Genomic DNA, 27,945 nt, shown 5'->3' with positions numbered 1-27,945 from the left:
GAAGAAAGATGGAGATGGAGATGGAGATGGAGATGGAGAAGCCAGAGAGGCTAAGTGGGTTGGTGAGAATGGCTGCCGAATAGGAGTCTGGTATATATAACAGACTTTTCGCAGAGTCGCAGGCTTTGTCGGAATCGGTAGCATTTCCTCGGCTGCTACCGATTCCATTAGTGGTTTGGTAATTCGGAACGTGGACACTCTAAATCAAAGCATTAAAGAATCCGGACGGTCAGACTCACAGGCGGCTGCCCGTGAGTGATGCTCTCAGAGAAGACCACGCCACCACCTACCCATGGACGGACTGACGGAGAACAGCTATTATAACGGTCTTAAAATTTTTGGTAGGTAAGGTGGTTGCTGTATAATGGGTAGGCTCGGATTGGACTGGTTTTAAACCACTTCAAGCCCAAGCCCAAAGTCAAGCTTAGAAAGGCCTAGCCGTAGCCGGCCCAGGAAAGAGTATAATGCAAGATTTCAAACTGGTCCGACCGGCCTAGGAAAATCTTGTTGTCGTTTAACGTTTGGTTAAAAACAAAAGTTGTAACATTACCCTTTTACCCATTTAGTAAATACACCTTTTTTCTCCCTAATGTGGGTAAATCTTGTTTTTTTTTTTTTATTTGTTTGTGCAGTGTATTTGAAAAATGTGCATGACAATGATATTTTTGAAAGTGACTTATTAGGTGCAAGATAATGACATAATAATAAATCACTTTCAACCCCCAAGGGGTAGTGCAGTTGACAAGGGACGAGGCCTAAGGAAGCTGAAGGTCTTGAGTTTGACTCCTCCCCCCTTGGGGCTACCCGCCTGAGAGGAAACTCCCTGGTGAACATGGGGGCTCAAGTATCTCCCAGTTCGTGTGTGTTGCGGGTTCGTACACGAGCCCTGGGGGATTAGTCGGCCAAAGGCCGGATACCTCCTGTTCCAAAAAATAAATCACTTTGATTTTCATATTATTTTGAATTTTTTTGGGGAAAAGAACCTTGAAAGACATGACCCATACAGGGATGTAAAATGATCGCCCCACCCCCATGAAAGATGGAAATCCCACCACTATTGATGCTTCCACGCACTCTCATTGTCCCCCATGTTGGCACAAGGGGCAAGGGCTGACTTTAAGGAACCCTCCCCTCTTTTTTATCTTTAATATCTTATGGGAATAAGACAAGGGAATCAAAGATTACCAAGTTGATGACAACAAAAAGCACCCATTTAAAATAGGACTGAATTTTTTTTTAATCTATAGGATTTGATACTTTGGTTGAATTAAAAAAAAAGAGGTAAGGGCAGACCTAAAATGACTATTGGAGAAGTGGTAAGAAAAAATATGCATATGATAAGGCTAGATCCTAGTATGACCGATGATAGAGTTGTTTGGAGGTCAAGGACCCGTGTAGCCGATCCTGCGTAGGGGGATGTTCCTAGGATGCTGCTTTGACTAATATTAAACCCCCTTTTTTTTTTTTTATATATTTTTTTTTTGCCCTTTCAGATCCATGTAACCGACCCCATTTAGTTGGGATAAGGTTATAATTGTTGTTGAATTAAAAAAAAAAAAAATGAGTCTTATAGACCTTCGACAATGGGGGTGAGAGTTAAATGACGACATTCACTATTCTAGGAGTCCATAGATGGAGGAAAACTTCTTGCCTTCAAAATATTTATAATATCCTACCTCAAATATAGTGAATTTGTTTGTGTCTATTGTTGAATCTTTTTCGCGGCTCAATAGATAATTTGATAAGCCAATGATTCGTTTCACGGCTCTTTAAGGCTATCTCGGGATTGAGTTATTTAACAGAGACGATAATAACTCTGATCCACCAAAACCCAAAGAGAAATGGACCACACCATTCATTACTTGCAACAAAAGAAATCTAAGATTCTAAGTGAAATCATTATTCTAGTAATCTAGTCTATAGTTCTAAGCTCAAATGGTCCTACTTTAATGACCTAAAGTACTGTATTAATTATAGCGAGGAATAACAGTTGAACAACTATCAATAAATAGAGCATCACAAAGAAAATCCTTGAATGAGCCTTGGGCCTCAATAATAGTCCTGATGGGCAAGCCCAGGTCGAGTTCGGGAATGGGCTCATCAAACCCACCTTGGCCCAAAATCATGCATGAAAGGGCCCAACTATGTAGAGACAGATAGAGAGAGAGAGAGAGATTAACTAACGGACCCTAATGGCCGAAATGATTCCTTACTACCTTATTATCATAACAATGCCTAGCTAGGAAAAAGAACAAATCTATTCATTGAAGATACAAGTTTTTAATAAGTTAAGTTTCTTCTTAAGCTTCTGATTTAAGAATGGACATGGCCGAAATGATGGGTTCTTACGCCCACGTGGTCATATGGTCAACCCAAACTATGCAGTTCTAGGCACAGACACACAGTATCGAATTTTTTTCGTGTACGGTTTCCTGACCGGTGCGGTTCCCTAGTTCCTCTCACAAGAGGAGGGTGGACCCCACCTGGGCAGACTGTTCGGTCAGATGCCCCGGGTGGGTCCCACCCCCCTCTTGTGAGAGGAACTAGGGAACCGCACCGGTCAGGAACCGTAGACGATAATTGTCCACAGCACTCGGGCTTGGGTTTACTCTCGCGCCCTGTCAAAGAAATGAACCAATGGCTTAGTCTGGGACAGTAATAAAAATTATCCTAGGCACCTCTCAAAAGAAAAAAGAAACTCTTCAATTGGGGCATTTGGTTGAAAGTAAAATGGAAAAAAAGTTTTACTTCTAACAGTATACACATTGTCTTACAGAAGTGATAAGCCAACATTCCTGAGAAACATTTAAAAGTTGATTTATTCAACATTTCAATCCCCCCCCCCCCCTCCCCCTTCCATCAGGCAACACTGAAATGCAAGCTTTACAATTTAAAGGGCCATTACTCGGTGCTGGTCCGGCCTATGCGGGATCCTGGGAGGGGTGGGTGTGGAGACAGCCCAAACATTCGGCATTTTTTTAATGCAAAGAGGCTGCTCTCAAGACTCGAACCCGGGCAGTTGCCCTGGTAGCTCGAACTTTTTACCATTGCTCTAAGCAAGCTTTAGAGCTTGTCACAAAAATTAACTGAAAACCAACCAGGGACTGGAAAGAGCACAAGAGGAAGTGGCATAAAGAGTTTCCTTCTACTTAGATTCAGTACTTTTTTTTTTAAGTTTTCAAGTATTAGAAAAAGAAGTCATATGAATAAGATTCATAACTAAACAATATAGGTTATGGGTGACATGTCAAAAACTGTGCTGATTTACATATGAATAAGATACCTTACTAAACATGATAAGTGACATGTCAGGAATGTGCTAGAACAACCTTGCGCATGTAGTCTTCAGGGGCTGCCAATAGCACAGAAGAAATAATAGTTAAAGGAAGAGGCAATTTTAGTCCTCAACAGAAATAATATTTTTTTTTTTCATTTACCATTATAATTAACTTCCTTAAATGTAAAAGTAAAAACACATGTAAATGGTTTTTTTACAATGTTGCGGGACCTTTCTCATTCCCTCAGGCTTGCATTTTTTGAATAACAAGTTGAGGCTACCTTCTTTTTGGCAATGTTCTTAAGGATTATTGGTTTTCTTTTTGGCAATGTTCTTAATTTCTCCTAGGCGTCAGGGCTGGGCATAGCCCTTTATCTGGGTGCGTAATGGCCAGAGTGTGCTCCTCAATTTGGTTTTAGGGATAAGGTAGATGTCCCCTCTCACCGCTTGTATTTATTATCGCTTTTGATTATCAGTAAAATTTCAGAGGGCTTCCCAGGGTGATGGAGTTTTGGGGTACCCAAAAAAAAAACAGAATGTTAAAACACAGGAACTTCATCAGCCAGTTAATAATATGTAAGATTACAAAAATGGTCATGCTAAAGAAATTTCAGTGTCTTAGAAACTACTCTTTAAATTGCCTTCCATTTACTAGGTGTACTTAAAGCAGTTCTATGACTACAGAGGGAGAGTAAGGATGGGCATGAGTACCTTCTTCACCAGTGAAGAGATTGAACTGACCAATGGCCTGCCTAATGAACATCTCAATGCCACTCACCACAATGGCACCCACCTCCTCAGCTTCTTGCAAGAGCCTAGTATTTCTAGGTGTGTAAACTGAATCAAATACCAGCTCATATGCCCCCAAGGCATCCTGAAAGGTAACAAATAAATAAGCAACGCAATATACAAATAGATTATTAATATCATGTTTGGGCCATTTGGCAATTATTGACCTGACTTGCTGACTGGTGTAGTTTTACTAAAATTCAACTGTGTATGTGTGTACACATGCCTGCATATAAGAGAGAGAGAGAGAGACCTTTGGAATAGGTGTTTTATCTGAATTTGGTTGCATGCCAATGGAAGTGGCATTTGCAAGGATCATGCCCTTCTCTGGGCAGAAGCTCCCCAAATCTTGAAAAGGCAGTGCTTCTCCTGAAACTGAAAGTGCAAGAGCCTTCGCCCTATCTACTTGCAAAAGTTTAATTATGGTTGAATAATAAAAAAACTTCATAATCATTTAACGAGAAGAGTACTGGCAGCTTTACCATAGTTGCGGTTAAATATGACAATCCGAGCACCTCTACTTTTGGCACCAAATGCGAGTGCTCTTCCAGCACCTCCAGCTCCAACCAGCACAAAAACTTTCCCAGCAAGTGGAGAAGTGTTGGATGTGTCCCCATTATCTCCCTTCCTTGCTGTCACTTGCAGTTCTCACAATTGTTAATAACAAATAAGGTAGGGGCACTTATACTAACACTGTTTCAAAGAGCCCTTGCAGTGAATCAGAAAATATCGTTCACTTCATTGGAAGGATTTACTTTTCCAAACCTTTTATTTACATATTTTTCTGCAGAAGTTACAATGAAGTGGCTTCAAATTCTAAAACAAGAAGATTTTCCAAGATATTGATGTGATCCAATACAAAATAGTCATTAAGAGAAACTTCTAGAGTCTTTCCAATACTTTATTAATAATATGATAACAAAGGGTGGGGGGATCCTTGTCATCTATGACTGGATGATGTAATGTATTCTTTTGGTCACTCGGAATTAAATGATGGTACCTCTCAATGCATCCTCCATTGCAGTAATAGAAGCCTCACAATCTGTATTATAACCAACCAGCTTCCCATCACTAGGCCTCCTTATAATAGTATTTACAGCTCCAATAGACTGAATGAGAAAGCATGCCACATTTCAGAAGATAATATGGTTATCATGTCCAAGTTAATAAACTCTAGGTTGATAAGTTCCAATTTAACATAAATCTACCAAACTAAATGATCCAATAAAGCATCCGAGCTGTGCCAGAGTTATGCGATCAGAGGCTAGATGAGCTCATACCACAGCTCAAAATGGTTCTTTCTGCAGATGCTTTGTTTTTCTTTTTCTTTTCTTTTTTTTTTTTTTTTTTTGGGAGGGGTTGGGGGTGGGCTTGCATTATGGAGGGCATTAAACAAAGAGCCCGTTATCCTGCAATCTTATTCCGTTTATGTGATCTGATCTGCAACTCTGGACTATGTGATCCAGTGTTTGAAGGAGTGGAGGATTAGTTAACATAACAGATCATGGGACCCTGAAATCGAAAATTTCCATGCAACTGCAAGACAAAGTCAAGAGAATAAGTTCCAAAAACCTGAGCAAGGGGATGGACTTCATCACAGCAATCTACCGCTGCTTCCTTATGTGGAATTCCAACGCTACAGGTACAATTACATACAGGAAAAGGGGCCAAACATCAGGAAAAATCCAATCAGAAATATAATATCACATTACTAAAAGTTTATGCATTCACAACTCAATTACATTGGAAGCTAATGCCCACTATTCAATAGTTGAAGCTTTACCTAAAGCTCTATCTATAGGTAAGTTCATCTTCACCGTTTTAGAAATGTAAAACGGGATTAGAAGTGAATAACAATCAAGGCACAATGTTAAAATTTAAAAGTTGACAAGTATATTCTAGAGGTTAAACAAGCAGCATATCAGAGACTGCAAAACCTGACCAGCAATAGTTGAAGACCTATCTAGTTAATAACATCCATGCTCTCACAATCCTTTATTAAAACCAAGACCAGTAAGAGATATTTATTTTAACCAAAACTACTCATATGCTTAGTTATCCTCAAGGTAGGGTGGGAAAGGCATCTGTTTCTGACAATGGCTAATTCAAAAGTACGCCTTTCATGTTGGAAAGAAGAGGAAAGTTTAGACATTCATTAACTTTTGTCTGAGATGTGATTGGCTCATTGCTCCCCTATATTTTAGGAGAACAGAAATAGCATTTAGTGACTATCTCCCCAGATTCACATAAATATACTGTTATCATTTGCATGTGCAGGGATGGCATTAGCAGTAGATAGTTGTCCCCTATCAATTTAAAGGCTAACTGGCACAAAGTAACTCTAACCATTTCAAGCATTTTCCAGATTCTTTATGGGTTGATCAATTTAGAGTAATAGTCAATTCACTAGTCTACGCTGGTTTTAATAACAAATAGAGAATGATAGGTCCAATCGTTTATGGATTTGCATTACTTTATTTAAGAACTGTGAATGAGATCTATAATTAGGTTCAGTGGGGTAACTCACATTTCTTCATGTAACTTGATAAGAGCCCATATAGCATTGTTTATCAATCAGAGCCCATATAATAGCAGATAAACTTTTTTCTCCACTTGTAATGTTAAAGGTCTGACTTCAACATTCGCCATGTGCAACTCAATGGAAGACAGTATTTTCTCCTTGAAAGTTTAATTTATTCAGACTGATCATCCTGGCTGCTTCAAGTATAGTCAGAGTTTTCTGTTTCACTATGAAGGCTATTCCCAGGTGAACAAGGTTTTCACTTTTTCTTTTATAATCCAGATCAGTGTTGTGACTTTGAGTACATTCATTATTCTTCACTATGATTATTAGTTAGAAAAAGAAAATTGCTTTAGTTGAAACATTAATCAATAAGAGCAAGATACAATTTGCAAGGACCAATTTTCACAAGTTCAGGTAAGGAAGCTAATAATATCAACAAGTGAGTGGGCATATAACTGAGAGACGTTCCAAAATAAGAATTAGCGTACCCTCCCTCCACCCCCTCACTCCTCTCTCTGCTCTCTCTATAGATAAGTCACATACCTGAAGCCTGCAAAGTCGGGGCATGAATAGACACCAAAGAACTCATTGATGTCATCAACCAGCATGGGAACATAAATTCCATTGTAACTCGCATATCTGAAAGCAAAATTATGCAGAATAGGGCTTTTGCTATGTCCCACTGGATTTGCGATGAGGCCAAAAACTTTTGTGTCCATATTTAGATTCTCAATCTTGTAAACTTGCCTAAGACTGACAATAGTTGGCAAGCCAGGTACTGGTTTTCCACTCACGGATCCATAAACTAAAAAACCACCAAATTTTGCGCATAATAGCTGGCTTATAAGACCTTTATCACCCATTGCCAATGCAATTAATGGCACCTGTGTGTCCATAAAATGAGATGGTGATCCAATATCAAGCATTTAAAACAATGGAAAAGCTAGCGCAACTCCCAAAGAATGAACAAAATACATCCAATTCCAATTAGGATTGGATTTTCAAAATAGAAAGCATACATGGCAAGAGGAAGCAAGCAACATGCGTGAGATGGAGAGCGATTCGTCAGTTTCTTCATTTTTTCTTGTACAATGCATTCAGAACAACTGCGTGCAGCTACTTTCCTGATTATCTCACTTGACTGTATAGAAACTATTCATAACATTTCCATCATATCATTTTTTTTCTTTTGGTTTCATTTGGGGGGGGGGGGTGGTTAACAATCTTTTCAAATTCTATAACATTATTCTATTTGTTTCACCTTCATGCAAAATTTCTTGACACATAATGATCTCAGTTATCATTTGTTATCCCTCAATCCTTCAAAATATTGAAATAATAAATATTCACATCCACTTTTTACTCTTTATTTCTGGTCTCTGCTTTTTCATATGTATTGGCTAAAGAGATTATGTGAGCAATCTTTTTTTTTTTTTATAATTTGATAGTCATATTATTAACTTTAAAACTTTTAAGAATAGGCCACAAATATCTTATGGATATGTAAACCCCAAGGTCTCTTGCTCACATGTAAGATTTCAGACCAAAGAGTTTGCCAAGTGATAAAATTGAGCTTTACAAATTCAGGACCATGGGAGAGTGAGTGCCCAGTAGTGGTTGGAGTACTGTAGGCACACATGGACATACATGGGGATCCATACCAATAGATAGGAGGGTATTTGATTGAATTAGGCCCTGAAATTTGACACGTGGCTAATCCAAACCATGTAATATCCATCCAACAATCAGAAATGCGACATCATCATTCCACGTGGCACAATGAGAATGAGCCGCTTCGGTAAGCTTATCAAAGCAGGCCGTGAGTGAGTTTTTGCCTATTAACTTCCATAGCTTTGAACAAGAAAAACGATGGAAAAGGATCCAACCTCAGCATCCTGGCCTATAGTTTATTTTTTGCCCTAAATAACAAAGCAATGAACTTAGGGAAAATTACACCCCCTCCCCTGAACTATGGCTTAATTACACCCCCTCTCCCGTGTTTTCAAAAATTACACTCGTACCCCTAAGTCTGACGGTGTTAGTTGTGAAATGTAAAAGACCATTTTACCCTTAAAACCAAAACATCCCAAATCAAAAGAAGATGACACGTGTCAAAACAGAAACAGGTTAGTTTGTTTTTTTGGAAAAAATGTGGGACCCACATCATCTTCCTCAATTCTCTCTCTCAACCCTTTCCTTGCAACCTCGCCCCCACCCCATTTCCTGCAGCTCCGCCTCCACCCCTGCTGCTGGTGCAACCCATCTCCCTGCCCCCACTCATGCTCCCTCCCCGCCTCAGTCATGCTCACTCCCTGCAAAGCCCCCCTTCTCCCCGCTTATGAGGGAATCATCCCGACTCACAAAACTAAAGGTTAAAGCACCCGGATGGGCGTGGCTGCATTCCAACTTTTCGGTTCAATCTCAAATTAAAGCCACTACTCTAAACTCTGTCCTCACTTTCAGATTTCAAGCGACGGGAAAGCACAAGCTTCCACCTTGCTTAGCAGTACCTTCTCTCGAATGCTAATATTCACATCGATTTCTGATTCAGCCAAGTTATGTCTTGCAAAACTCTCAAAGATGGCAGCTTTTATAGGTGCAGGAATCGGGAGGATGATCTACATCCATGTGAATTACTGAAGAGTTCTGTAACTCACTAATGGATAGCTCACCAGTGTATTAAGAGCAGAGATGGCAGAACCTGTGAACCCAATCATCTCAACGGCCCTTGCCTTCTCACATTCCCTCTGCAAGGTTTTGTCACATAATGGAGGTATATGGAGGTTTTGTCACATAATGGAAAAGATGAATGATATTCCTCTCTCATGTTTGATATTGAATACGGGTCAACCCATTTGCTATTGTCTACACCTTCCATTCCATTTCCAATTGACAGAAGCAAAGTTGTGGCATACATAGTTGTCACGGCGATCCAAGTCGGTGGAGGGGTGTCACGTCGATATATCGAACGCCATGGCGAGCATGTCGACCATGTTTTATTTTTTATTTTCTCTATTTTTAATGTGTTAATAGATGTATACTCAAGCCATGTTTTATTTTTTCTCTATTGTTTCTCAAGTTTTAAGAAGAAAATTCAGAAATCGAAGAGGGAAAGAAGACAGGAAGAAGAAATCGAAGAGGGAAAGAAGAAATCGAAAGAAATTGAAGAGGGAAAGAAGAAATCGAAGAGGGAAGAAGAAATCGAAGACAGGAAGAAGAAATCGAAGAGGGAAAGAGAGACAGGAAGAAGAAATCGAAGAGGGACGCCATGGCGTAGGTCGCCATGCAACCCTCTCCAGCGCCAGGACGCCATGGCGACGCCATGACAACTATGGTGGCATAAGCAGTATACTTTCACTTACAAATGGGTTGGGCTGGCCGCAGGGTGGGGCGGAGTTGCAAGAAAGGGGTGGGGCGGGGTTGCAGGGAAAGGGTCGAGGAGAGAGCAGAGGTGGGGATGGGGAGATGGGTTGCACCGGCAGCCGGATGGTAGAGTTGCAGGAAAGGGGATGAAGTTCAGCTGTTACTAGGGGCCATCGATTCCGGCGGTGCTACCTAATCTTTATGGAGATGGGGCGGGATTGCAGAGGGGTGGGGGCGGGTGGGGTTACAGGAAGAAGAAGGGTATTTTGAGCATTAAATGAATTAGCCCTTACTGACGTCCTCTGAATTAGCCCTTATGGAGACACATTAACGAACTGGGGCTGTTTTTAACGCATTTTAAATTTTAAGGGAGGTTAGTAAAATTTTTGAAAACATAGGAGAGGAGTGTAATTAGGCCACAGTTAAGAGGAGGGGGTGTAATTTTCCCATGAACTTATTATTAAACAGAATTGAACAGCAAAACAGGATCCATGTGGCCGACCCCATTTAGTTGGGAAATTCTTACCATATGAGTTTTCATAAGATCCAGTTGACTACGATATATTCTGTTGCATTATCTTAGGAGCTAATTAGGATGATTTATTCTTTCATATCCGTTACTTAATCATAGGAGTTAATTAGGGAATTGTCCCTTGTAATCTTTGTATAAATTTATACTCTTACTTCAATGAAATACACACCAATTCAAATTCAAAATTCTGCTGTCCATACTCTTGTCATGGTATCAGCCTAAACGTTTCTGGGATCCCTCATTCTCACAATGGCTACTGGGAATACTAATCCCACTGCTGCTGAAGATGCCACTCCAATTGCAACTTCAACAGCCATACCCGCTTATTCACCTTACATCTTGCATTCTTCTGATCAACCAGGTACAGCACTTGTTACACCAGTACTTGGTGGTGATAACTTCCGACATGGCATCACGCCATGGTCATGGCGCTTGAGGCAAAAAACAAGCTTCAATTTCTTGATGGTTCTTTGCCCAAGCCAGCCCCTACATCTGACGACCTTCCACATTGGATTCGCTGCAACAGCATGGTGAGGTCATGGATCATACATTCCATTGTTCCCACCATTGCTCATAGCATACTCTGGATCGACTCTGCCCCTGATGCCTGGCTCGATTTACACGATCGATTCTCTCAAAAGAATGCTCCTCGGATCTTCGAAATTCGCAGATCCATCTCAACATTGAGCCAAGGTCTTGACTCCATTTCAGCCTACTACACCAAACTGAAGAGCCTTCGTGATGAACTCTCCTCATATCGAGCCATGCCAACCTGCACATGTGGAACTGCTGCCACACTTCAAGGATACCTTGAATCTGATTCCTTAATGGATTTTCTTCAGGGATTAAATGATTCATACTCTGCTGTTCGCAGCCAGATCCTATTAATGGATCCACTGCCTACGATGCAAAGGCTTACTCTCTCTTATTGCAAGAAGAGCGACAATGCTCCATCCATTCTCTTCCCACTTCAAATGTTGAACATGCTGCTATGGCAGCCGGTCATCACAAAGGAGCAAACCCACGTGCATCCAAGCCTGCTTACCACTGTGACTTCTGTGGCAAAGATGGCCACTCAGAGGCACGCTGTTTCAATAAACACGGGTTCCCTGACAGCTGCAATAGAACCAACACCAAGAGCACATCCAATACTTGCAGCCCTGCTGCCCATTGTGCAACAACAATGCCGTCTCCTTTTACTGCCGCGGCTACCACCACTTCGGCTCCAACTCTATCTGCCGAACAGATACAACAACTCTTGGCATTGCATCCTCTCAGTAACCCTCATCCCCTCGCAAATCTTGCAGGTACATTTTGTCTAGCAACTTCAGTCGGCTCTTCCCCTTGGATAATCGATACAGGGGCAACCGATCACATCTCTTCTGATTTATCAATTTTTTCGAATATTACAAATCCTACTCATGTGTTACCTATTACATTGCCTAATGGTGCTCAAACACCTGTTGTTCATATAGGCATTGTTACTTTATCATCTTCCTTAGCACTTGAAAATGTTCTCTACATTCCCACCTTTCATTTCAATTTGCTTTCCATTCCCCGGCTAACCACTAATACCTCCTGTGAAGTTCATTTTACCAATAATTCTTGTGTTTTTCAGGACCCACGCTCGAAGAGGATTTTTGCGACAGGTAAACATCATGGCAATCTCTACTATCTGGAGATACCACAGAGGTCGGTTGCCGCTGCCAATGGAACATCTCATGACCTATGGCATTGCCGCCTAGGTCGCCCGGGTTCTTCCATTCTATCTCCTTTAAAACATTTGGATCCTGCTATCTCATTTGATAAGGATTGTCCTTGTATTGTTTGCCCACTTGCAAATCAAAATCGTCTTCCATTTCCTACTAGCAAATTGTTTTGATATGATACATCTAGATGTTTGGGGACCATATTGTACCCAATCCCTATCTGGTGCAAAGTATTTTTTAACAATTGTGGATGATTTTTCAAGAAGCACTTGGCTTTATCTCATGCAAACAACAGCTGAAGTACCAACACTGGTTCAATCTTTCTTTGCCATGATACAAAGGCAATTTGAAACCAAAATAAAAATCATCCGTTCCGATCATGGTACAGAATTTCTAAATCATCCATCATTTCAATTTTTTCAATCAAGTGGGGTTATACATCAATTAAGTTGCGTTTCCACCCCTCAACAAAATAGAGTGGTGGAACACAAACACCGTCATCTTCTCAACGTAGCCCGAGCGTTACATTTTCATGCCCATTTGCCATTAGAATTTTGGGGGGACTGTGTTCGTACTGCCACATATCTTATCATTGCTTACCCACTTCTGTGTTGCAAGGGAAAACACCATATGAATTGTTATTTGGCAAGAAACCATCCTTCTCCCACCTAAGAGTTTTTGGCTGCCTTTGCTTTGTTCGAAACATTGCTCCACAGCATAAGTTCGACAAAAGGGCATCACCAGGGATTTTGCTTGGCCACCCATTTGGGCAAAAGGGATACCGCATTCATGATTTAGCCACAAAAAAAAATTATGGTGTCACGAGATGTCATATTTCATGAGCATATTTTTCCAATCCAGAAAGTCTCAGACACAACCTCACCCCTTGTGCGCCCACTAATGCATACCGAACCTGATGAGGATGATTTAGAAATTTTGCTACCACAACCCACTACAACTGACCCACTTCCCACTACATTTGAATCCCCATCACCACCGACCACTATTGACATTGAACCTCCACCACTTCCCACTACATTTGAATCCCCATCACCACCGACCACTATTGACATTGAACCTCCACCACCAGCCAATGCTTTACCAGATCAGAATTCAGAAACAGGCCTTGTTCCTCATGTCCCTTCAATCCATCCAATGCGTAATAGAGCGCAACCACGGTATTTGAGAGATTACCAATGTTCGTTTACCACCTCGCAATTATCATCTTCGACAACGGTCCAAGGTAACCCCCATACTCTGACTAAATTTTTACAATATAGTAATTTTCATTTCCTTTCATCTTTAGCTAGTACAAGTGAACCTGCAACCTTTGCCGAGGCAATGAAATACCCCGAATGGCAGGATGCAATGCGAGCAGAAATTATGGCATTGTCTAAGAACAATACTTGGTCTCTTGTTCCTTTACCACAAGGAAAAAAGTCAATTGGGTCGAAATGGGTGTTCAAAATAAAACGGCGCTCTGATGGTTCAATTGAACGTTACAAGGCACGATTAGTGGCCAAGGGCTACAATTAGGTAGAAGGAATCGATTACCATGACACCTTCGCACTAGTCGCGAAACTTGTAACAGTCCGCACACTTATAGCACTTACATCTATCAAAGGCTGGTTACTACATCAAATGGATGTTCACAATGCGTTCTTACATGGAGACCTTGATGAAGATGTCTACATGACACCACCTCCTGGATATCGTCGAAAGGGGGAGAATATTGTTTGCAAACTTCAAAAATCTTTATATGGTTTAAAACAGGCATCTCGTCAGTGGTTCTCAAAATTTTCAACTGCTCTACTCAAATTCGGGTTCAGTCAATCTCAGGCAGATCATTCCTCGTTTACATTTCAGCACCAAGATGAATGCATTTATATTGTGCTCTATGTGGATGATATAAACATCACTGGCACCGATGCCACATTGATCGCCACTGTCAAAGATTTTTTATTGCAAAATTTTCATATAAAAGATCTTAGCCCCTTGAAATTTTTTTTGGGCATCGAGGTGGCGCATTCTCATAAGGGAAATTATCTATCTCAGCGGAAATACACCTTGGATCCTCAAGGACTGTGGGCTCACAGGTACTAGGCCAGCAGAAACACCAATGGAGCAAAACTTGGGTCTCACAGATTCCAGAGGAGAATTATTACCGAATCCTTCCATTTATCGTCGACTTGTCGGCCGATTAATTTACCTGACGATAACCCGCCCTAATATTGCCCATACGATAAATATTCTCAATCAATTTATGCATCAGTCCCGTCAACCTCATTTGGATGTTGCGCATCGATTACTCAAATTTTTAAAGGCTACACCGGGGCAAGACATGTTTCTATCTTCTACATCATCACTCCAACTGCGTGGTTACTGTGATTCAGATTGGGCAACTTGTCCAATAACCAAAAGGTCGATGATTGGGTATTGCTTACTTCTTGGAACCAGCCCCATTTCTTAGAAGACAAAGAAACAAACCACTGTCTCTCGTTCACCTGCAGAAGCAGAATATAGGGCCATGGCCATTGCAACATGTGAAATCTCTTGGTTATCATATCTGTTAAAGGATTTGGGAATTACTCCAACATCACCAACACCATTATTTTGCGATAATCAAGCGGCCATCCACATCACATCAAACCCTGTTTTTCATGAACGCACAAAACACATTGAAATAGACTGCCATGTGGTTCGTGAAAAACTTCAACAAGGCATCATTCGCCCAACAAAAATTGCAAGTTTAGATCATCTAGCCAATCTCTTCATCAAGTCCCTTGGTCAGGAACAATTTCAAAATTTGAGTTCCCAGTTGGGTATTTGTAACCAACATGCTCTAACTTGAGGCGGAGTCTTACCATATGAGTTTTCATAAGATCCAGTTGACTAGGATATATTCTGTTGCATTATCTTAGGAGCTAATTAGGATGATTTATTCTTTCATATCCATTACTTAATCATAGGAGTTAATTAGGGAATTGTCCCTTGTAATCTTTGTATAAATTTATACTCTTACTTCAATGATTCAATGAAATACACACCAATTCAAATTCAAAATTCTGCTGTCCATACTTTTGTCAGAAATGTTTTAGTTGAGTTTTTTTTTTTTTGGGGGGTGGGGGGGAGGGGAAGTAAAGGCTTAGTTGAGTTAGTTAATGAATTTATTAGTTATATCTCTTGATCTTGATAGAAATTACCACATCCTCCTAGAAGAAATGAAGAATATGCAAAGTAGTCCACAATTTAGGAAATGAGAAGAAATAAGGGTGACATGTGACTGTGCAACATGCAGAGACCTAATTATCATGGTAAGAGAGGAAAGGACAGAAGAATTACAACAATTCTCAATCAATTGATAGGATAATATCATAAGAAACAAACCTAGAGATTAAGAATCACACTATCAACAATAATTACCTGGCAATGTGAAATCAGATGGAAAACCGGTGCCACATCTGTGATTTTAACCACATCAGTTCCAAGTTTGATGATATCAGCACCAATGGATTGGAGGCGTGCAACAAGATAGCTGAGTTCCTCTTTGGAAGGGGTCCCAGCACCCTTATAGCTTGATACAATTAGCTTACTATTGGAACTTTTGTTTGAATACTCGCTCATCGTGAAATCAGAAGCCACCTGCAAAGTATAAACAAATAAATATTTGCTTTTGGGGGAGATGGGGGTTGGAATTAATGGATAATCATTAATCATGGCCTAGCTTTTATTCAACAAACTGCTGTTATGGTAATTAATTGATGTGGAGTCATCAAATGTGTACTGATTAGAAATGTGATTACTTAACTTCCTTCTCGCATTCTGTAGTAGAAAGTAATGTAGTTTTCTGCTACTTTATTTACATCAATTTTCATGCCATTTGAGCACCAGGAAATTTTCTTGAAGTCGAACAGAATTATGAAAAATATCATACAAGATGTTGTAATCAATCTAACTCAAAAGATTACCTAATACGCAGGGGTGGGCTGGTGATGAAAAAGAAATATGATAGCGATTAGTAACTACCTCGAGCTCTACTTCCACGAACTCCGCGTTCAATTCAAGAGCCAAACCTAACACACGAAAGCAAGTCTTCTTCTCATCTCTTTTCTGTGCATCATCCACTGACGATTTGAGCCTGAAACCTCGCACATTTTAAATATGAAGCATGAAAAGACGAAGTCTGTGATAATACTAAGCCCAAGTCTCAAAAGATTGTGAGTCAAGAGCCAAACACAGAATGAACAAAGAAAAGGGAAAAGCGATGGACTGGGTAGAGGCAAGACAGAACTCTTGGTGGTGACCATGATTAATTTTGGAAACAGAGAGAACAAATACTCTATCATGTTCTGCTATTATGTCATCTTCATTCCCACTTAGCTCATTAAAGCTCTAAATCCGAGCTCAGGTTTCACCTACGAAACAGATTTGAAGCAACAATCCGAGGAGAAACAAGTTCTTTCACTTCTTTGCAGCCGAACTATGAACTACTGTGGCAAACAACCACTAGCTCGGTTGGCTGCAGGCATTGCAAGTTGGTGCATGCCCCAGCAGGTCAAGGGTTCGATTCTCCTGGATTGCATTTGTGCCAAAAAACTCCCCCCCAAGATGGTGCATGTCCCCAGGAGGTCAAGGGTTCGATTCTCCTGGATTGCATTTGTACCAAAAAACTCCCCCCCAAGTTGGTGCATGTCCCGAAGAGGTCAAGGGTTCGATTCTCCTAAATTTCATTTGTGCCAAAAAAGGCACTTTTCTCCCCCTCCCCCTCCCTTTAGTCCTCCCCTCCCATTAGTTGTAGATGTGGGTTTGTCATAGCCCTCCCTTTAGTTTGTAATTGGCCTATGGGCCCTTGAGTAGGATAGACCAAAAAAATAAAAAAACCTATGAACTACTATGAACCAAACAAAACTCAATTCTCACTCCAAAATCCAAATTCCAAAGATCTTAACAGGTTGAATTGATTCAAATTATCAATTATTATACTAGTGGCTGTAGCTAAATGAACAATGATTCACGACCCAAAACCCTCTTGGGGCTTCCAAGCTTTTTTCTTGGTCGCGCTGTGGGACGATTGTGATTTTCCTTAGCTGGATAATTCATTAATTCCGGCCCCGGCCCCGGCCCCGTTTCTGTAGTGGTTTGTTTTTGGTTTTCGGTTCCATGTTTTGGCGGGCTCTTAGGCACTGTATGACAATGTTTATGTGACCCGGCACAGTATTATGTGCTTCTGTGTTTTTTGAGCGTTTCTGATTCTTGAAATATTGCTAAATAAAACTCTGAAAAAACAAAAAAAAACACTTCTATAACTAAAAAGAAACATAAACCTTTAATAGAATTGTGTCTGGTGTCCACCAAAAATTGTAAAATGCCACCTACATTATAATTTTTATACTTATGATCAATAGTGCATTGATTAATAGTATCGGAAAAATATCACCTCAATTACCCGTCAATTTCCTCAATTCCCTCTAATAGAGTAAGGTGGGTCCCACCTTGGGCAGTGTGTTCGGATAGGGGATAGGGTGGTCATTTTTGTTCTCCTATTAGATGGAATTGAGGGAATTGAAGGGTAGGCACATTGAGGGGATAAAGATCCTAATAGTATCACACGATGTATTGATTGTTACAACTGTATTGGCCACGGTATCGGTCAATGCATTTTTTAAATATCGACATCATATTGGCTAGTATATTGGTCATTTTATAAATATCCAAACATTTTGATTTCTTTTATTAGGGCAAGAGATCACTGTGTGGTCGTGTAGCCCCTGACCAATGCGGGGGCCAATGAGAGCTTGTGCAGGGGTATTGGGGTGTCAATCGATCGGGCCTAGCCGAGCCTCACAATGCTTAGAGTCATCACCGTGACAGCCCGTTTAAGTATTCGGTCCGGCCAGGTCGAGCTATAATCGTGCTAATGTTTAACTCTAAACGGGCTTTAACTGGCCTGTGGGCATGTTTGACTCTCTTTCAGTGACTATTTTGCAGCTGTGCAAAGGATTGAAATAATCTTGTTAAGCTTGGTTTCACACCCAACAAAGATATAGGGGAGCATATCTGTGAGTTGTGCGTAAGAAGTAGTAGGCCTTGCCGATTCAAACTAAGACTTGAAATGTATGTCTACTCTCAATCTTCCTACACCTCCATTCTCATCATTCTCTATCATAATATTTATGTACTCATAATCACCTGCACACCTAGAAAGATATTCTGAGGCAGTAAGAACGCCCATTTAATTAGTGACAAACTGATTAACACCACAAAAAAAATCCTAATCATGTGGTCACTTCTATTATTGCTTCACAAGGTTTTAAAGTCAGTAAATAGGTCAGGCTAGGTTCGATTGGGCTAGGTCAGAGTAGCATTCGGCCGATCTGGTCTGGCGCTCGATGGGCTGGGACCCCAAACTGGGACCTACCGATTACTAAGCCGGTCCGGGCTTTAGCTAGTGGGCTCGGTCGGTTCTACCGGGTAGGGCCTAGATTGGACACCCCTACAAAAGTACATACATGGATGAGATTTTTTATTTCATAGGGGATAGAGTGGTAATTTTGCGTGTTCGTGTGTTTGGGCACAATGGCTATGTGACCATGCAACATTCTTTTTTCCTTTTTATTATTTTCTCGATTGATAAAATGGTTGATTTCCAAAAGCGGCTTTAATAATCCGTATCAAACTGACATAACCAATCTATATCGATACCGATGCCGATACCAATTCCTATAATCTTGCTTGTAACAAGCATTAGAAGCAGAAGGGGTTAAAAAGTGGTATAATTATGTGTCATAGTTATGGAATATTTTGGCATTTCATTGTAAACCCTTCTCTCCTTTCTAGGGGGAGGTCTTTCTCTTCTTTCTTTTAATAATAATTCATTTTGTTTGCTTGGCCAAAAAAATAAAATAAAAAAATAAAAACCATACCATTAGGGAGCATACCAATGAGAAACGATAAAATGAATTCCTACATATGGGATAGAGAAGTCATCTTATGTGAGGAGGAGAGATAGAAAGAATGCATGTATTAAAAAGTGATTACTAAACTCTCTCTCCCCCACCCCCACCCCCTAAAAAAAAAGTGATATTAAACTATAGTGATACATCCCCCGTCAATGGTGATAAAGTTGATTTCATGCTATGATGCTTATGAGGTTAATTACTTCAACAAACAAAAGACCAAAAGCAAAAAATCAAAGTGATATTATTGTTATTATTTGAGCAATTTACATGCACCCCGGTGTTTGAAACAATAACAAAACATCCCCGTAGTTTGATATTTTACGTGCATTCTCCTAGATGCTTAGAAGGTTTTCAAATAAATTCTTACCGTTAAGTTTAAATCGTAAATTGTAATTAAACTTTTGAAAATGATTATATTGCCCTTCTATTTTGTCATGGACAGTTTTACCCCGAAAATAACCACAGCTCAAACCCATCTCCAGAAAAACCAACATTCCAAACCGTCTTCCCTGATCTCTTTCTTCTCCGACGAACTGCAAAGTATATTTATCATCGCAGAAAAATCGCTTAAAAAAAATCACCCTAGACCCCATAACCCACATATTGAGTTCCTCCAATGGAAACGAACCAATATTTACTTACAGGCTTCAATAGAGAAACAAATAGAGAGGAGAAAAGATGGGCTCAATAAAAGAAACGAAAACTCATCTTCACCTACGGGCATGGTTCTGAATCTCACATAGGATATTGGCCGGATTGGACCGGTATCAATCGAGGCCGATCCTGAGATTAGACCTATACAACAAGGTTTGATTGGATCGCTCCTTTTGATCCGATTGAATTTTTTTTATTTTTTCAAAAGTTTTTAAGTTTTTTTTTTAATTTTTTATATTATCTTGACCAATATTGATCGATACCAACCGATATTGATCGATCTAATCCGAATAATATCTGCCGATCCGATCCTGAGATCAAAACATCCACCAACTTTGGCCGATACATAACCCAATCCACAAAAAAACGATTTTGGGGGTGTTTTGATCGATCCTGACCAATTTGTACCGTTTCGATCCCGATCCAAGAATGTTTTGACAATGACCGATACCGAGTCCGATACCTGAATTTTGAACCTTGCCTACCGGACCCTCAAACGAGGCTTCCCCAACCACGGCTTAATCGAAGCCCTGATGCCAACAGGTGATGTCATATTTCTCGAAGTTTATCGAACTGTCGAGAGATTCACACTCGTCTGCGGACCCTATCGTGTTCCTTTCCTCATCAACCTCAACGGCCATTGCAACCAAGTCTGGGGAGAGCTTTACGGAGTTATGACGAAAGGGCTTGAACGGATGAACGAGTTGGAAGGAATAAGACGTAGGCACTACAAGAGGTTGCCGATAGAGGTTTTTCCGGTGGAAGAAACCGCTGACGACGGCATTGAGAAGAGAGTTGCAGTGACTGGCGGAGTAGAGGCGTATTATGCCCATCGGAGCTGTGGCGGAGCAATGGAAAGAAAGGATTTTGCAGATATTCCAAGAAAGAAGCGAGTGGGTAGATAGAAGACGAAGTGGAGAGGGTCGTTATCCTAGATCGGATGGTCATAGACCATCATCTGGCGGCATCTTCGCAACCTTCGTCGGAACTGGTGTGTGGCAAAACCCTAAATCGATTTAAGGATTTTTGGTTTGGAAGAGATGATATAAATAAGGGTAAAATGGTAATTGACATTTGATTTTTTTTTTTTTTTGGTTAATTGAAAGCTTTACATATATAGTATGATAGAAAGGGAAAGGGGGAGGGGGGGATCGAACCAGGGAGGGGATAAGATACCAGCCAAGAGACTTGAATTCGAGACCTCTTGGTGAGCATAGGCATGAAGGACACCACGGCTTACCAACTGAGCTAAACAGTTGTTGGTAGAAATTTGATTTTTTCCTTTTGGTAAACAATTGATATTTGATTTAAGTCACTGATGTTAAGAGGGTAAAATTATCTTTTACCTTTCAAAACTAACACCGTCAAACATCAAGGGTTATACGTAAATAGTAAAGGAGATATTCTATTATTGTTTCAAACATCAAGGGGTACATGTAATTTATATGTAATTATCTTTTACCTTTCAAAACTAACACATCACTAACATCGTCAGATATTTGGTTTGTGATTAAAGGCTGCATATTTGGGAATTGTTATTGATGGTGTAAGCATTAAATGTAATGGACATAATTTAGAGGGTAGAAGTTGAGCATACCACCAGCTTTCTTAGAGCTAGCTAGCGGCTCAATCAATGGGGGTAGGATGGGAGGAATAGGGGGACTTTTACATGAGGGAGGAGAGAGGCAAGACATGATGTTGGGCACTCTAACCTTTACCCTAATTTAGGGGGAAGTTTTCTTTCATCTTATGGTGAAGCGTCTGCTGCCATCGTACGGTCATTAATGTCTGATCCCATCCCTAATAGGACGAAGTCAATAATGCCTTCACCCCTTGTGTGATACCTTCTCAACACCATTCTCACCCACTAGTCAAAGAATTCTCCTTTGATTGTGGATGTGGGAAAACTTGGTCAAATATGATGTTATACACCCAATGTCAACCAAATGGAATCTATCAACTACCCACATGGGGACGGGTGGGGATAGATCTGATCCTTCCATAGGACGTAGATCTCACACCCTAGAGGCAGATCCCACAACCCATGGAGGGTTCAGATCTATCTCCACCCGTCCCCATGTGAGTGGCAGATTTGAACTTTGGTTAGTTGAAGGACGGATGAGTGATCTGCCAGTACATGACATCATAACCAGTGAAAGAGTTTAAAGTTAGTTGGTTTTATGGTAAATTAGTTGAGGGAGTGATGACAACATCACATCATAATTGGTTGGTTGTATGGTAGGTTAGTTGAAGCAGTGATGAACTAATAATACAAGCACATGACATCATCAAGGACATTAAAAGCATCGATATCATTAATCTCAAACTAAAGAGTATTAAAGAGTATAAAGCATGGTTTGTAATCTCCATGGTTCTAAGTATCGGTATCGTATGATATGTATCGGTTTTGCTAGTCACCGATATCGATACCGTGCTGATATAGTAGCAGTAGCACGGTACGGATAAGGGGTAAAATGATCAGAAAACTCATTTTTAAAGAAAATTTAGGGGTAATTTTGTTCAATACTTTTGATCCAGGCCGATACCGTACTAGTATCGTATCGGTTTTGTGTGTTGCCGATACCCATTCTGATACCGTGCACTAAAACCATGGTAATCTCAGTATATGGATCGGATCGGTATCATCCAGAATCAGGCCAAATATGACACATTTGCCCTAGTTTTTTTTTTTTATAAAAAAAAACAATTTTTTTTACCCTTGTCCTTACTCTGTACAGGTGTATCTAATTGGTCTCAGGATCGGTCTCAACCGATACCAATCTAATCTGACCAAAATCGACCAATCCAATCCGAAATTTAGAACCATGGTATAAAGATCATCATCTTCATCGGTCTATCCATTAATAGGTAAACTAAGTTATGATAGAATCACGAAGTGAGTAAACTGATTAGTCCCACATCGAACAACGTATGAAAAGATAAATTGAGTAGTCTCTTAAACAATGCAAATATGGATAGAAGATTTAGAGGTAATTTTTGAGGAAAATTATCACCTCAATTTGCCTGCCCGTCAATTTCCTCAATTCCCTCTAATAAAGGGAGATGGACCCCACCCAGACAGTGTGTTCGGATAAGGTGATCATTTCCGCCCACAATTAGATGGAATTGAAGAAATTGAGGGGATAGAGATCCTATTTATGACTATATATAGATTCTCCGAATATGAGGTACAATTTGGGATTACATTATCCACATCCCTTATCCCCTTAACCTTAGCTTTCAGATACTGCTTTGGGATTATTTTATCCACATCACTACTTAACTCACACTGATCAGAACAGTCAGAACCGATTATACTAAAAGAAAACTACAATTTAACAACACTAATCACATTAATTAGGATTAAGATCCTCTCCAATTCTTTACATGTGCATGCGCGGTGTAGTTCAGGGGTGGATGTCGCCATATGACAGGTGCGACATCCAACGGTCTGAGTTCAATTCAGTCTATTTTTTTTTGGAAAAATTTCCTAGATCTACTTGATTAGAAAAAGATTTATAAACTTGGTAGAAATAAATTATGTTTTACAATCATAAGTTACTATGTTGAAAATATTTACCAAATTCCCGTAAGAGTAATAAGCTAAAGGAATAACCTAAAACACCCTTTGCGTCTTCTCTTTTCTTTTTATTATTTTTTTATTCCCATTTTAGCGTTTTACGATCATTTTTATATATTTTTTTTATCACCTCCCTCCTCCTTCATCACCACCAGGGGATGAGGTTGCAGCGGTGACTGTCACCACACTCCTTGCTCCCGCCTTTTAATTTTTTATTCCCCACACCTACTACCATCATCCCTCTTCTTCGTCATTCCCTCCTGTTAATTCTATGAATTTCCCTCCAGCCACACCTTCACCCTATCCCCTGCAACCAATTTTCTGTGGAATATTTTGGACGCTTGATATCCTCCTCAATCTGTTCAAGTGGTTTTCCTATGTACCTTGAATATAGATTAATCAACTCATTCTTCAGATTTTTTTTCCTTCCTTTCTTGCAAAATCAACATTTATTGTGTGACCTTTTTATCTTTTTGGTAAAGTATTGCATGACCTTCAAACCTTGCAATTGGTTGCTTTATCATAAAGGTTGAAGAGGACAAAACAGAGCATTTTCCTTTGGCTCCAAGAGCTAAAAGCAGTGATGCTTCTCGGGTGAAAATAGGTGGTTGCACATACCTCATAACATCATAAATGGCAAATGATGGCAAATGCCTCTATTCATATCCCAATTTATACCCACCTTTCACCTTCGTTGTCCCAATGGAGTTTATATATAGGTAAATTGGCTTCTCCCCACCTTTCACTTTGTTCTATCACAGCATTGATCCTGTGAAAGAGTAGTTTATGATTTGTGTATTATATGTAGGTAAATTGTCTTCTCCCCACGTGAGCCGATCGAGAAGATATCAAGCTCCCGAAATATTTCTGAGAAAATTGACTATAAGAAGGGTGGGGTGAAAGGGGTGGAAGGGAAGGTTGTGGAACTAACTGGAAGGAGGAGCAGGGAAGAGAGAGGGAGGGCGGGAGCAGGGAGTGCGGTGACAGTAGCCGCCGTAGCCGCATCCCCTAACAAAGAAGAGGAAGAAGAACAAGGAGGAGAGAGGTAAAATAAAAATATAAGAAATAACGAAAAGAGAAAGATGCCAAGGGTATGTTAGACTATTCATTTAATTTTTATTACTCTTATGGGGATTTGGTAAATCTATTCAACTTAAGAATTGTAAAATATAATTTATTTCTACTAAAGTTTGTAAATCCTTTTCTAATCAAGTAGATCTAAGCAATTTTCCTTTTGTTTTTTTCCTAATTCCCTTGAGTTCGGATTGTTCAATGTCGTAGCTGTCAGATGACAACATCTCAATCCCAAACTACATTCTTGGAGAATTTGAGAGGTTTTTTTTTTCCGCATTAATTATTAACGAGTTAAATGCAAGAAATAAATACCTGAACGAGACGATTACAGGCAATGTTCTTCGTTTTATGAGGTCTGCAACTTCTGAAATGCTGGGGAAGGACAAAGCATCCATTCGAAGCTCAACCAGATCAGCTCCTTCAAGCTTGGCCTTCGCCATGGAAGAAACCATTTCATTCACTGTCTGACACTCTAAGCTGGTGCAGATTAGGAGTTTGTTGTTCAAAGACGCCATGATTTAATGCTCAGAGGTACCTCTTATCAGGCTAGACTGATAAGAAGACAGGAATAAAATAATTGGGAAAAACTAGTTTTCTTATAATAACTTTATTTTAGTTGCCAAGAATACCCATAATGAAAAGGATATGATTGGTCAGAGAAAAACTGAAAATGTAATTTTAAAAGTTAATGACTGACTCTTATCTTTTCGTACCTGTAAGGATGTAAGTGAAATTAAAGTGTTGAAGAGACCTATTAACGTCATTTCTCATGCCAATCAATCCGTCCCTCTCTCTTTCCCACTCCCACGTGAATGAGGTCATGTCTTGTAATTATAAGAGACCCAAGCAAATCGAGGAACTGATCTCTCTGTTTCTCATTACTCAACAAAAAAAGAAGGGAAAAAATATTCTGTCTCATCATGTTTGGAAATCTTGTTATTGGGATTGAACCGTCCGATTAAAATCAAGGTTCTAAAAGCTCGGATTTCGAGAAAGTTTTAATCAGTACATACATCGAGACAGATGATATCTCGATTGAAATCTATGATTTTTAAATCAAGATTTCGACTTCAAAATAAGAAGGTTTTTTAGGTTTTATTTTTTGTAGGTTATTTATTTTTCATATTTTAAATACAATCCATGAATTACATTCATCAAAAAATCACTGAAATGGTATTTGTGGTTATTGACGCAAGTTTACCAACATACATGTTGATACGATGCATTTTAGATTGATTTTATATCAATCTTATAGTACAATATCGGCATAAAATGCATTCCAAGAATATATAACAAACATAGCCTATATGTACATACGATCATGTTGACTTGATGTCTCCTTAGACTAAAAACCTTACAAATGAGGAGATGATGTCATACATGATACTAGAATCCCAACTGAATTTCTTCTGCATACCATTAGATCAAGGACACCCAAATTGAGAACCAATTTTCTGTTTTCAACCGTAAAACCCAAAAACAAATGAAGAAAAACTAACCCAACACAACAGAATAGTTTCTTGTTCTGTTTTCTGATAAAATAATGATATTCACTATGGTGTATATAAAACAATCTGATGATACTCTTGAAATGGAAGGAGAGAGATATTAGATATCATAAGCCACAAAAGTATATTAGTAGGGGTAACATGGTCAATTCACTATTGTTGGCTTATATCACCACATGTATGTAGAGCCGCACCCTCAAGAAACTTTCTAGGTTTTATTAATGGAACTAAAAAAAGAAAGAGAAAGAGAAGTCACGCGTTTGTATTTAAAACACCACCCTTTTTTGCTTTTCTCATAATGGGGCAAAAAAAAACAAAAGGAGAGGAAGAGAGAGGTATTAATTAAGGTTCTGTATGGTAACGTTCTGTTTTTTTTTTAGTGTTTTTGGGTCCGGCACACTTTTATGTGTTTCTGTGTTTTTTGAGCGTTTCTGGGTCCTAAACTGCTGTATGATAACCCCGAAATTTTTTTTCTTCTAAAATTTAGAAGAAACAGAAATCTATATGGGTAACACTTAATAGAATTGTTTATATTGTTTACCAAAAATTACGTAATTGCCACCTACATCATGGCTTATATATATATTTTTTATATTAATTTTAATCTGTTTATTGGTTGAAGCCTATGATGATATTACTTGATATTTTGTTGGAATTACCGTCTGAATTTTCCTTTGATGTTAAGTGGCAATCTGAGGCTTCTCTGTGTTTCCTCTCCCTATTTCCCCTTTTTCTTATTTATTTAAGGAAATTCTTAAAAGTAAAAGACTGCAACAGAAGCCAAGAATGGAATTTTAAGAGGAAAGAACTCAATAATGGAAAACCTTGTTTGTTGGTTTCATTACTGCCATTGTTGAAATTTCAATCCAAGCATGAATAGAAAGATGCAAAATTTACCTTATTATTACATCAGATCCTACAAAGTCTAGATCAAATGCTTTACAATGCTTGAGAACCCACTTAATGATAGTGTGACAAAATTACAGAAGAAGCAATGGTCGCCTAGAAGTCCTCAAAAAATTGGTCATTCTCAACTCCCACTGAGAACCTTCACTAGAACTCTAGTTCACAGGACAGAGCTTGCTTGGTGACCCAGTTGTAGATTTGCTATGTGGATGGAAAGAACCGGTTGAGATTGACAGGCAAAGTGTAGAACTCCTCATTTCTGTTCTAACAATGAACAAGTACTCTAGGATTTTTCCTGGACAAAGAGAATATATAACACTTAGATCATGTTATACGTCAAGGACTTCATTTGTCATCTCTATAAATTATTGTAGGTCAGATGTTAAGATTAATTCGAATAAAAAAAGAAAACGACAGAAAGATGGCCTGAGTCGAACGAGGTTGTTCTGTCCTTAAGACAGTATTTGCACCCTCCTAATCCTGCAAAGGGTTGCAGCAAACCTACCTCCCAAAATAAATCAGGCTGGACAGATTACTGGTTGCAGAGTCAGTAATCTCTTGAAGCTATCAGAGAATTGTATTTTTTCTTTATGCTAGACTGAGAGAATTTGTGGCCCATTTATAGGCCCACAGGGCCTGTTCGGATGGGTCACACCCATAGGTTCATATGGCTGTTCTGATGGGTCATGACCATTGAGCTTTCATGGCTGTACGGATGGGCTACAGCCAGTGGGCTCAATGAATAGACCAAGGGTTGCACCTCCCTTTTGACCAGCATCCTATCCAACGGTCAGATCCTAAGCATCCCTTTGATCAGATACGATCCAATGGTTGGAACCTAACCATCGTACTGGATCATAGACCGTTGATCTCGAAAAGATTTAGGTGCCTAATGGCGACGATGCACACGTGCAAAGTGCAAAGTGCAAAATACGCCATCAAAGCGTCACATTGCGCCTTACGCACGAGCACGTGCACGCGTACACGTTCGGACGGTCACCATCCTCGCTCGCAAGTCTACCGTACAATCCTTTCCAAACATAGCATGTGATAATTGCTCACAATCATAT

The 27,945-nt window shown here is 39.7% G+C and overlaps 1 protein-coding gene and 1 non-coding gene across 2 annotated transcripts; one reads left to right on the top strand and one right to left on the bottom strand.

Annotated features, from left to right (window-relative positions):
• Positions 1-2,587: 2,587 nt before the first annotated feature.
• LOC122658372 (bifunctional 3-dehydroquinate dehydratase/shikimate dehydrogenase, chloroplastic-like) lies at positions 2,588-24,976 on the bottom strand. The gene is made up of 11 exons (XM_043853298.1): positions 24,774-24,976; positions 16,221-16,332; positions 15,618-15,836; positions 7,134-7,474; positions 5,639-5,702; positions 5,067-5,175; positions 4,549-4,698; positions 4,320-4,468; positions 3,989-4,151; positions 3,284-3,352; positions 2,588-2,618 (listed from the first exon to the last, which is right to left on the bottom strand). The coding sequence occupies exons 1-10, from the start codon at positions 24,974-24,976 to the stop codon at positions 3,309-3,311; spliced, it is 1,554 nt and encodes a 517-aa protein (XP_043709233.1). The 3' UTR covers positions 2,588-2,618; positions 3,284-3,308.
• Positions 24,977-26,588: 1,612 nt separating this feature from the next.
• Positions 26,589-26,673, top strand: LOC122660608. The gene has a single exon (XR_006332721.1). It is a non-coding gene; the product is annotated as a small nucleolar RNA snoR77Y (small nucleolar RNA).
• Positions 26,674-27,945: the final 1,272 nt, after the last annotated feature.

Source organism: Telopea speciosissima, chromosome 4, assembly GCF_018873765.1.
Source record: "Telopea speciosissima isolate NSW1024214 ecotype Mountain lineage chromosome 4, Tspe_v1, whole genome shotgun sequence".
NCBI lineage: Eukaryota > Viridiplantae > Streptophyta > Magnoliopsida > Proteales > Proteaceae > Telopea > Telopea speciosissima.
This window is presented reverse-complemented; position numbering and strand designations above follow the sequence as displayed.

Excerpts from the sequence above, each read along its gene's own strand:
- LOC122658372 (XM_043853298.1), bottom strand. The coding sequence starts at position 24,976 with ATGGCGTCTTTGAACAACAAACTCCTAATCTGCACCAGCTTAGAGTGT. Across the intron at positions 15,837-16,220 it reads TCGTGGAAGTAGAGCTCGAG|GTGGCTTCTGATTTCACGAT; the intron begins GTAGTTACTAAT and ends TATACTTTGCAG. Across the intron at positions 7,475-15,617 it reads ATCTGATTTCACATTGCCAG|GTGCCATTAATTGCATTGGC; the intron begins GTAATTATTGTT and ends ATGGACACACAG.